This window comes from Gorilla gorilla, chromosome 21 (assembly GCF_029281585.2).
Source record: "Gorilla gorilla gorilla isolate KB3781 chromosome 21, NHGRI_mGorGor1-v2.1_pri, whole genome shotgun sequence".
Taxonomy (NCBI): Eukaryota; Metazoa; Chordata; class Mammalia; order Primates; family Hominidae; genus Gorilla; species Gorilla gorilla.
In genome coordinates this window covers 49,216,535-49,228,672 of record NC_073245.2, presented here as the reverse complement: position 1 = coordinate 49,228,672, position 12,138 = coordinate 49,216,535, and the positions used below count along the sequence as shown (strand labels likewise).

The following is a 12,138-nucleotide window of genomic DNA, read 5'->3' as shown; positions in this document are numbered from 1 at the left end:
GAGCCACCACGCTGGGCCTGTTTTTGAACTTTTTTGTAGAGACGGGGTTTCACCATGTTGCCCAGGCTGGTCTCGAACTCGTGAGCTTAAGTGATCTGCCCACCTCAGCCTCCCAAAGTGCTGGGATTACAGCCGTGAACCACCATGCCCAGCCCATTTTAATTTTTGTATATGGTGTTAGATAAGGGTCTAAAGTCATTGTTTTGTACATGGATATCCATTTTTCCCAGCACGATTTGTTGAAAGACTGCCCTTTCCCATTGAATGAGCTTAGAATCCTTGTTGAAAAGTCACTTGAGCATAGATATGGGGGTTTAATTCTGGGCTCTCTATTCTATTCATTGGACTATATGTCTATCTGTATTCAGTACCACACTGTTTTGATAACCATAGCTTTGTGTCATAAGTTTTAAAATCAGGAGGTGTGAGACCTCCAACTTTGTTTTTCTTTCTTAAGATTGTTTTGGCTATTTAAGATTTCTTGAGAGTCTGTATGAGTTTTAGAATGGATTTTTCTCTTTCTGCAAAAACATTGTGGAATTTTGACAGAGATTGCATTGAATATGGAGATCGCATTGGCTAGTATTGACATCTTAAGAATGTCAAGTCTTCCAGTCCATGATCATAGGATGTCTTTTCATTTGCGTCTTCTTTAATTTCTTTCAGCAACATTTTGTAGTTTTCTGTATATGTCTTTTGCAAGACAAGTCCTTGCTCAAGATTATTCCTAAGTATTGTATTCTTTTTGATGCTATTGTAAGTAATAAGTAAGTAGAATTGTCTTAATTTCATTTTTTAGATTGTTCATTAATGTAAAGGAACACAAGAGATGTTGTTGTATTGATTTTCTTGCAGCTTTGCTGATTTGTTTATTAATTCTGTCAGTTTTTATGGATTCTTTAGGTTTTTTGAGTTTTCCATACATAAGATTATGTCATCTGTGAACAAAGATAATTTTACTTCTTTCTTTGCAATTTGGATTTCTTTTTCCTGCCTTATTGCTCTAGCTAGGAATTCCCGTTCTTTGTTGAATAAAAGTGGTGAAAGCAAACATCTTTGTCTTACTCCTGATCTTAGAGGAACCCCTTTCAGGTTTTCAATTTGAGTATGATGTTAGCTGTGGGTTTTTTATATACAGTTGACCCTTGAACAACATGTTTTTGCACTGTACAAGTCCACTTACATACAGATTTTTTTCAGCCAACACAGAATGAAAATACAGTATTTGAGGGATGTGAAACCTGTGTATATAGAGGGCCGTCTTTTTGTACGTGGGGATTCTACAGGGCCAAATGCAGGACTTGAGTATGCATACATTCAGGTATATGCAGGGGCTCCTGGAAGAAATCTCCTGTGTATACCAAGGGATTACTGTATATCCTTTATTATGTTTAGGTAGTTTCCTTCTCTTCCTAGCTTTTTGAGTATTTTTATCATGAAAGGGTGTTAAATTTTGTCAAATGCTTTCCTGTATCACTTGAAATGATTATGTGGCCATTTTCCCTTTGTCCTTTTAATATGGTGTGTTATACTGAATGATTTCCTTGTTTTAAATTATCCTTACCTTTTAAGAATAAGTTCTACTTGGTCATGGTGTATAACCCTCTTCATATGCTGTTGAATTTGTTTTACTAGTATTTAGTTGAGGATTTTTGTGCCAATATTCATAAGAGATAGTGGTCTGTATTTTTTCTTATGCTTTCTTTGTCTGGCTTTGCTATCAAGTAATGTACCTTTAGCCACTTAAAAAATACATTTGACCTTTCAAGAGAACATTATGATCTTGCCAGCTTGTATTCTTTTCTAACTTTGAGTAAGTAGTCGGCCAGCCTCTGGAATTTACTGAAACTCTGTTGTGTTATGTTGCTGTAGAGTGGAGTTCACTGTGGGACAAATACATGTTGGATCTCATGGGTGAATTTTAATTAATGAAGAATCATTCTAAAGATTGATGGGATACTGTGAGAAGGCTATATATTTTATTATTTTTTTTTAGAGACAAGGTCTTGCTCTGTTACACCCAAGCTACAGTGCAGTGGCATGATCATGGCTCACTGTAGCCTTGAACTCCTGGGCTCAAGCGATCCTCCCTCTTTGACCTCCCAAAGCATTGGGATTACTGTGTGAGTCACCACCCAAGCCATTATTTATTTATTTATTTTTGAGACAGTCTTACTCTTTCTCCCCAGATGGAATGCAGTAGCGTGATCTTGGCTCACTACAGCTTCTGTCTCCCAGGTTCAAGCGATTTACCTGCCTCACCCTCCCAAGTAGCTGGGACTATAGGTGTCCACCACCACACCTGGCTAATTTTTGTATTTTTAGTAGAGACGCGGTTTCACCATATTGGCCAGCCTGGTCTCAAACTCCTGACCTCAGGTGATCTGCCCACCACAGCCTCCCAAAGTGCTGGGATTACAGGCATGCGCCTCCATGCCCAGCTGTTACTCATAATTTTTATTATAAATCTAGGCCAGGCATGGTGGCTCATGCCTGTAATCTCAGTATTTTCAGAGGCTAAGCCAGGAGGGTTACTTGAGGCTTGCAGTTCAAGACCAGCCTGGGCAACACAGCAAGACCCAGTCTCTACCAAAAAATTAAAAAATTAGCCAGCATAGTGGCCCATGCCTGTAGTCCCAGCTACTCAGGAGGCTGAAGTGGGAGGATAACATGAGCCCATGATTTCGAGGCTGCAGTGAGCTAAGAAGGTGCTACTACACTCCAGCCCAAGCAACAGAGTAAGACCCCGTCTCCAAAACTCAAAAATAAATAAAATAAATCTAGTGTGTTACCCTTTAAATTAGCATATGACCAGTTCTTATTATAATGCCTAAATTATTTTAATATTAATGGAAAGGGACTAAAAACGGTTGACCTTAGACATAACTTGAATTTGTCCTCTTACAAGCACATTTTGAATCATCAGCTTCTGATAAGATAGACATGTTAATCAGATATTTATAACCAAACATGACTGCAGTGCATCCCACAACTAGATGGTTGGCTAGCCCATTCTATTGCCCAGGTTGGAGTACAGTGACTATCCACAAGCACGGTTATAGCACGCTAGAGCCCAAACTCCTAGGCTCAAGTGATCCTCTTTCATTACCCTCCGAGTACCTGGGTCTACAGGCAAATTTAAGTGTATTTCTCTACTAATCATTCTTTTTTTATTATTATTTTGAGACAGGGTCTTGCTCTGTCGCCCAGACTAGAGCGCAGAGGCACGATCATGTCTCACTGCAGTCTACCTCCCAAGCTCAAGAGATCCTCCTGCCTCCTGAGTAGTAGGACCACAGGCATGCACCACCCCACCCAGCTAAATTTTTTTTTTTTTTTTTTTTTTTTTTTTTTTTGTAGAAATGGAGTCTCGCTGTGTTTCCCAGGTTCGTCTTCAACTCCTGGGCTCAAGCGATCCTCCCACCTCAGCCTCCCAAAGTGCTGGGATTACAACAGGTGTGAGCCACCATGCCCAACCAATTGTTCTTGTAATAATTTTTTGGTTTTTTTTTTTTTTTTTTAAATGGAGTCTCACTCTGTCACCAGGCTGGAGTGCAGTGGTGCAATCTCAGCTCACTGCAACCTCTGACTCCCTAGTTCAAGCAATTCTCTGCCTCAGCCTCCCAAGTAGCTGGGATTACAGGGACGCACCACCATGCCCAGCTAATTTTTTTATTTTTAGTAGAGACAGGGTTTCACCATGTTGGCCAGGATGGTCTCGATCTCCTGACCTCGTGATCCACCACCTCAGCCTCCCAAAGTACTAGTATTATAGGTGTGAGCCACTGCGCCTGGCCTAATAATTTTTTTTTTTTTTTTTTTTTTTTGAGACGGAGTCTTGCTCTGTCACCCAGGCTGGAGTGCAGTGACACGATCTTGGCTCACTGCAACCTCTGCCGCCCGGGTTCAAGCGATTCTCCTGCCTCAGCCTCCTGAGTAGCTGGCATTACATGTGTGTGCCACCATACCCGGCTAATTTTTGTATTTTTAGTAGAGATGGGATTTCATCATCTTGGTCAGGCTGATCTTGAACTTCTGACCTCGTGATCCACCCGTCTCGGCCTCTCAAAGTGCTGGGATTACAGGCATGAGCCACTGCGCCTGGCAATAATTTTTTATACGTCCTTTTTCTCTATGCTAAATAAATCTTCTTTAATTTATACTCTTCCTCAATCATGTTTTTCTCCATTCTTTTGTCACTTGCTGTCATGGAAGGTCTCAGCCCACACTCTGAATTAGATAGTTTTACATTAAGATAAAACATGAGGATTATTTTTTATGTTTTTATATCAAATCCTATTTCTTTCACAGTACCTCTAATGTGTTTTCTGACCTCGGGCATAGTGATTATCTATTTATTTCTTAGATTTCAGTTTAGCTGTTTGAAAATAATAGTAGCTTAAACAAGAGAATTTATCTTTCACATAAAGTCTGTGTAAGTAGTATGGGACTGCTGTGGTTACCACGACCATTAAGAACCCAGGTCCTGGCCAGGTCGGTGGCTCACGCCTGTAATCCTAGCACTTTGGGAGGCCAAGACGGGCAGATCATGAGGGCAGGAGTTCGAGACCATCCTGGCTAACATGGTGAAACCCCATCTCTACTTAAAATACAAAAAAATTACCCGGGCATGGTAGCAGGCACCTGTAGTCCTAGCTACTCGGGAGGCTGAAGCAGGAGAATGGCGTGAACCTGGGAGGTGGAGGTTGCAGTGAGCCGAGATCACGCCACCGCACTCCAGCCTGGGCGACAGAGCAAGACTCCATCTCAAAAAAAAAAAAAAAAAAACCCAGGTCCCTTCAAGGTTTTTTTGGCCATTTTCAACACAAGGTTTCTAACTCAGTCCATGATGACTGCTTCCCTTCCAGATATCATATCTGCATTCTAGCCAGCAGAAAGAAAAAGAGCATGCCTCCTCACCTTCAGAACCTGTCCTAGAAGTTACATACACCAATGCTGTTTATTTCCCACTTAGTCATGTAGCCACTTGTAGAATTTTTTTTTTTTCTTTTTGGAGACAAGGTCTTGCTCTGTCACCCGTGCAGGGGTGCAGTGGCAAGATCATGGCTCACTGCAGCCTCAACCTCCCGGGCTCAAGCTATCCTCTCACCTCAGCCTCCTGAGTAGCTGGGACTATAGGCACAGGCTACCACACCCAGCTTATTTTTTAATTTTTTGTAGAGAAGGGGTTTCGCTATGTTGCTTAGGATGGTTTCAAACTCCTGGACTCAACCAGTCCGTCCACTTCACCCTCCCAATGTGCTGGGATTACAGATGTAAGCCACCGTGCCCAGGCAGAATTTTCAAAGGGGCAAATATAGTCTTTATTACAGGAAGGTGGGTGTAAATGTTAAGGGTTCTGTTATTGCAGAAGAGGAGACAGACACTGGAAAACAACTCATTTATAGCTTCTACAACCATTCTTTGTCTTCTGTTCCTTTCAATTATAGCTCATTTATTTTCATTACATTGTGGGTTTTGGAGCAACTGATTCTCCAAGGAATTTCATCTTTTAGGGAAACCCCTTCTTTGAATGAAATAGTCTTCAGAAGTATAAACAAAATATATGAAAGCAGGGCTGCTTTGGTTGGCAGTTGGGATGGTTGAGGGAGAGTCTTGTTCTTTTCACCACCTTTTCTGGCTTCTCTCCTCTGTCCCATCACCCCCTCCTATGCCTAAGAACTGTTTTAACAACAGAGCTTGAAAATATAGCAGTTTCCCCATTTACTTACCATTTTTAATTTTCAAAATGGCAAATTATTGCCTCTGATAATTAACCTAAGTTTGACAGAAATAAGACTTTTTGGTGAATTCTTTATTTTGAATGTTGTTTTAGAATCTAACATCCTTTTCCTTTCATTTAATTATAACCTGCTCAATATAGATTAGAAGCTAGAAAATATAAAAGGAACTGAAATGTCTGAATCTATAATAAATTCAAAATAACCATTCATTGAGTAAATTATAACAATTATCTATGCTGAACTCAGTGTGATGCTGGTGTTCTATGCCTAAATAGAATTTACTGTGAATGTTAGAATCAAAAGCCTTCCAGCGTATGTGTATCCTGTAAGCATTGGATCAGCTCTGTAAAAGATACTTTACCAAGTATTACTTAATTACATATTACTTTTAATTATTCTAGCTAGGACTATATCTCTTATCTTCTCCTTTCATGAATATAAAGTTCTAGCATCTTTCTCTCTGCTCTGACCCTACTGTTTACTCAGCATGGCTGGACCAGAAACAAGGGGAGAGGATGCAGAAAATTTGTTTGCTGTAAAATAAATCACTGGTGGCTTTGGAGTCAACTGTTTGTCTCTCTTTATATTAGATTACTGAGTAGCTTAAATTAGTTTTTAAGCTCAGTTTGTAGGTATTTTTCTGCCAAAGATAATTTTCTGTAAGGGGTAACTTACTTTTTTTTTCCATCTGGAAATTTAAAGACATAGTTTGGGCCAGGCGCAGTGACTCACGCCTGTAATCCCAGCACTTTGGGAGGCCGAGGCCAGCAGATCACCTGAGCTCAGGAGTTCGAGACCACCCTGGGCAACATGGTGAAACCCCATCTCTACTCAAATACAAAAAAAAAAAAACTTAGCCAGGCGTGGTGGCACTTGCCTGTAGTCCCAGCTACTCGGGAGGCTGAGACACGAGAATCACTTGAGCCCGGAGGTGGAGGTTGCAGTGAGCCAAGATCATGCCACTGCACTCCAACTTAGGCTACAGAGTGAGACTCCGTCTCAAAAAAAAAAAAAAATAGTTTGAATAGAATAGTCTGGTTTAGGAATACCACATCAGGGTTATCAAGTCTTAAAATAAAAAAACAGTCTTGCAGGATCTAGGGCCAGGGAATTGAACAGAATTAATTTTCACAGGCTTTAAAAAAAAAAAAACTTTGTATCTTACTTATTTTAACATTCCTGTTTTGTTCCCATCGTGCTCATAAAAAGTGTAGAATATAGGAGCAATTTTTTAAATGGTTTTGCTTTCTGACTCATTTTTGGAGTCAAACATTTATTATTTGGCATGTTAGACCCCCTAGCAATTTTACCTGAACCCAAAGAGAATAGACAGAGACTTCTGAGCTTTGAAAAATTATGCATTCGAGCCGGGCACAGTGGCTTACACCTGTAATCCCAGTACTTTGGGAGGCTGCAGTGCATGTATTACTTGAGGTCAAGAGTAAAGACCAGCCTGGCCAACATGATGAAGCCCTGTCTCTACTAAAAATACAAAAATTAGCTAGGCGTGGTGGCATGCACCTGTAAGCCCAGTTACTCGGGAGGCTGAGGCAGGAGAATTGCTTGAATGCAGAAGGCAGAGGTTGCAGTGAGCCAAGATTGTGCCACTGCACTCCAGCCTGGGTGACAGAGCGAGAATCCACCTAAGAAAAAAAAAAAGGAAAAATTATGTGTTCATAATTGTCATGATGCAGGTAAATCCTATATTTCAGTTTTTCTTACTTTACATAGTTGGCAGCATAGAGTAATAGATGACATCTTTAAAAATTTTTTTCAAGTAGCTTTGCTTTAATCTATATCCTCCTGCCATAGCAGTGAACTAGTGCTATAGAACAGAAATTTTATTTAATTTAGTATATCAACAGCCTATGTTTTTTAATCTTGGTCTTGGTAAGACATAAAAATTTGAGAAATGATTTACTTGGTGTTTTGCATCAATGTGTTACCTTCTATTTTAGGTCTATCATTTGGCAAGTGTACGCTTACGTGATCTATGTCTAAAACTGGATGTTTCAAATGAGTTACGAAGGAAGATATGGACGTGTTTTGAATTCACTTTAGTTCACTGCCCTGATCTAATGAAAGACAGGCATTTGGATCAGCTCCTCCTTTGTGCCTTTTATATCATGGCAAAGGTAATATATAAAATGGGGGAAGAGGCTGGGCATGGTGGCTCACACGTATAATCCTAGCACTTTGGGAGGTCAAGGCGAGCAGATAGCTTGAGCCCAGGATTTCGAAACCAGCTTGGGCAACATGGTGAAACCTCGTCTCTATAAAAAATATAAAAATCAGGTGGGCATTGTGGCTTGCACCTATAGGCCCAGCTACTCGGGAGACTGAGGTGGGAGGATCTCTTGAGCCCAGGAGGCCAAGGCTGCAGTGAGCCGAGATCATGACACTGTACCTCAGCCTGGGCAATAGAGCAAGACCCTGTCTCAAGAAAAATAAAAGTTTCTGTACCATATTGCATATTGCTTTCTCGTGATTTATTGTGCTGCCTCAGAAGAGCATTTTACTTTCTAGTTGCTACAACGTGTTTTAAGTCATAGAATAACATATCTTGCTTGTTTTTTAAAATTCTCATATATCTGATACAATCATTTGTCTTGACTGTACTGGCCACACTGGCAGTCCTAGCAGATGTATACAGTTAAGACTTGATTTTTCAGCTTTTTGAGACAGAGAATATGTTTTTAAACTCCTTTGTGACCCCTCCTCCCACAATGCCTCTTTGAAATCTCTGTAAAAAATAGGTCTTAATAATTGTTACTGCAGCACTATGGTGGTTGACGAGAACATGCACCATACAAAAGGCAACAAAAAGGGAGCAAAGAAGAAAATTGTTGATTCATTTTTTAAGAAAGATTGGTTTGATGTAAAAAAGCACCGACTATGTTCAATACAAGAAATACTTGAAAGACACTAGTTACCAGGACTCAAGGAACCAAATTGCATCTGATAGCCTCAAGAGTCATGTGTTTGAAGTGAATCTTGCTGATTTGCAGAATGATGAAGTTGCAGTTAGAAAACTCAACCTGAAGGGCCAGGCGCGGGCTCATGCCTGTAATCCCAGCACTTTGGGAGGCCAAGGCAGGCAGATCACGAGGTCAGGAAATCAAGACCATCCTGGCTAACACAGTGAAACCCTGTCTCTACTAAAAATACAAAAATTAGCTGGGCATGGTGGCACACGCCTGTAGTCCTAGCTACTCGGGAGGCTGAGGCAGGAGAATCACTTGAAACCGGGAGGCAGAGGTTGCAGTGAGCCAAGATCATGCCACTGCACTCCAGCCTGGATGACAGACCGAGACTCTATCTCAAAAAAAAAAAAAAAAGAATTAAAAAAATTAAAAGATAAATGTTACTAACTAATCGTGTGTTTTCCAGAAGACTGTTAGAGTTCAGGCTTTGCCATTTCTAGCTCATCATTATAGAGAACAGGTTTAGCACTAATGGACAGTGAAGCAGGGGAAAAGAGTGACTTAAGTGAAGTTTATGATCACAGAGATCCCAGAAGGAATTCCTTTTTGGATCACTAATCCATTTTCTTCCTTTTGGCCACCACTGTGACTTCTGTCTAAACATTAGAAACCCTACAGTCTGTCCTGAAATGTTAAAACCTAATCCTGTAATAGCTACTCAGTTTGATTGAGAATCATCACTGTAAGATATTTTTAATCCTTCGTATGTGGTTAATTTACTTTTAAGTAAGTACTTAAAAATTAAAAAACTGGAGACTGCAGGGAATTAAACAGATCTGAGTTTTCTTATATCTTTTTTTATATAAAGAAATGGATTTTCAGTAGAGTCACACCATAGCAGTTTCACTGCTTTTTGATTAATGAAACTATTAAGTGAGTCCCCACAAGCCACAAAGCCTGAACTTTAAAGGTAGAAAAAATCATAAATGTTAGTGGTTTTTAGTCATGGACTGGCCTGGGGTTAATGGTTTTCTGCAAGGTTGCTCTCAGTGCCAACTTATAATTGAAGTTTTGTTCAGAGCCATTTTTCTTTCAAAAAGCAGTTGATAAATGCGGTTTTTATTTTCCTTAGGTAACAAAAGAAGAAAGAACTTTTCAAGAAATTATGAAAAGTTATAGGAATCAGCCCCAAGCTAATAGTCACGTGAGTTACATTATTTTTCCTACTGTCTAAAAATAGATTTACTCTTTTCCACTGACAAGTTATATAAAAGGTAAACTTATTTTTTAGTTTTAATATACTTCAGATTTTCTGTTTTAATGGATAACATTAAACTCAAGAGATAATTTCATTGAAGGACAGTTTCAATAGAAGCCAGGAAGTCTGACTGTTTCCGACTCATCCATATACTTTCATATACTTCTCATAAGTTCTGCCATTCCATTTGTTCATTTAATGAAAGATATGTATAATGGCTGGGTGCAGTGTCTCACGCCTGTAATCCCAGCACTTTGGGAGGTAGAGGCAGGTGGATTACCTGAGGTCAGGAGTTCGAGACCAGCCTGGCCAACATGGTAAAACCCTGTCTCTACTAAAAATACAAAAATTAGCCAGGCGTGGTGTCACACGCCTGTAATCCCTGCTACTCGGGAGGCTGAGGCAGGAGAATTGATTGAGCCCAGGAGGCAGAGGTTGCGGTGAGCCAAGATCATTCCACTGCACTCCAGCCTGGCCAACAGAGCAAGACTCTGTCTCAAAAAAAATAAAAATAAAGATGTATAATAATAATAATATTCTTTAATTATATGACTTTATTTTTTAATGATATTTAAACCAAGTGAAATTTGAGGATTCATTAACCTAACTACAGCTTCTTTTGCCATCTGCTAAGCATCCTAATGTTTGCATCTTTGAATAGATGTTAAACATTTCTGATTATATTGTTCTGACTGTGGTGAAAATTCCATGAAACCTTTCAGTCATGGTAGCAGAGTGGACTGGCACACAATAAGCATTTAATGAATGTTAATGTCATATTGTTGTTATTATTGTACCTGAAGAACACAAGTAAATTACCTTAAGGGTTTGATCATTCAAGAACCTAGTTGCTCTGCTCTTAGGAAGCATAATGGCCTCTTCTCTGGCCCTGGAAATTGTAGACAGAAAGAGAGAGGTAGTGGCCTAGACTGCAGACCAAAATAGAGATGTGGCCTCAGTATTAGTAGTTATATCCCCTTCTAAGAGAGCTTTGTTTAAGCCCTAAAATACATTATAGCAAGCAATATAGAGACATTTGAAGAACCAAGTACAGGTATTTGTTATATTCTATGATAAGCTAAGAGTTTCTGGGCTTCTTCAGGAAAATCCCTCAGGAACAGAGCCTAGAAAGCTCTAGATTGTCCTTGAAGATCATTAAGGTGAGATTAGTGTGAGTCAAGAATGGGCCAAGCCATGGTTCCCTGAATATCCTCTTAATACCAGTAACCTATAATACAGTACAAGGAGGAATGGATCATGCCTTTCCAGCTATCTCAGAGGTGAGAAATAGTTTAGGGGCAGGGAAGGGAAAAGATTTTCATGTGGCCATCTGAAAGGAGATGGGAATGGGCTGGGGGCAGAAAAACAAGCTGCATTAAGAACAAATGACTCTGGTCCAGGCTCAGTGGCTCACGCCTGTAATCCCACCAGTTAAGGAGGCCAAGGCAGACAGATTGCCTGAGCCCAGGAGGTCAAGGCTACAGTGAGCCATGATTGTGCCACTGCACTCCAGTCTGAGCCATGGAGTGAGACCCTGTCTCTAAAAAAAAAAGAAAAAAAAGACCAATTGATTGTTGTGTAAGGAATTAAAAAGGAGGAATTAATTCAGGTCTTTTGTTTTTTGTTTGTTTGTTTGTTTTATTTTGTTTTGTATTTGAGCAGAGTCTTGCTCTGTTGTCCAGGCTGGAGTGCAGTGGTGCGATCTCAGCTCAGTGCAACCTCCACCCACTGAGTTCAAGCAGTTCTCCTGCCTCAGCCTCCCTAGCAGCTGGAATTACAAGTGTGCGCTGCCACGCCCAGATAATTTTTGTATTTTTAGTAGAGATGGGCTTTCACCATGTTGGCCAGCTGGTCTTGAATGCCTGGCCTCAAGTGATCCACCCACCTCAGCCTCCCAAAGTGCTGGGATTACAGGTGTGAGCCACCGCACCTGACCAAATTCAGGTCTTTAAAGTTGCTTTCATTTAGTAAAACCTGATCATCAGTCTTTAGTTGCTATTTCTTCTATTTTATAAACTAAGCCCATCTTAGATGGTAGGCTCTTCTCCAGTATCCCCTCTTTTATGGTATGTGTTATAATCTATACTTACTAGAGCTAATAACATTTTACCCTTGAGTATCACTTATACAGACAAATAGTTTTTAATTGGTTTGATATTTTGCTCTTCTCACTTTGATTTTGTTTAACCTGTACCTCTGTGACTGAGCAGTC

The 12,138-nt window shown here is 40.1% G+C and overlaps 1 protein-coding gene across 4 annotated transcripts in view; it reads left to right on the top strand.

The window, feature by feature from the left end:
- RBL1 (RB transcriptional corepressor like 1) overlaps nt 1-12,138 on the top strand; it is a 90,004-nt gene that overhangs the window by 64,732 nt on the left and 13,134 nt on the right. For all 4 annotated transcript variants that reach the window (XM_031005045.3, XM_055373474.2, XM_055373475.2 and 1 more), the window contains 2 exons: nt 7,703-7,879; nt 9,801-9,872. In XM_031005045.3, coding sequence (XP_030860905.1) covers nt 7,703-7,879; nt 9,801-9,872 — 249 coding nt within the window. The remainder of the gene's footprint in view (nt 1-7,702; nt 7,880-9,800; nt 9,873-12,138) is intronic.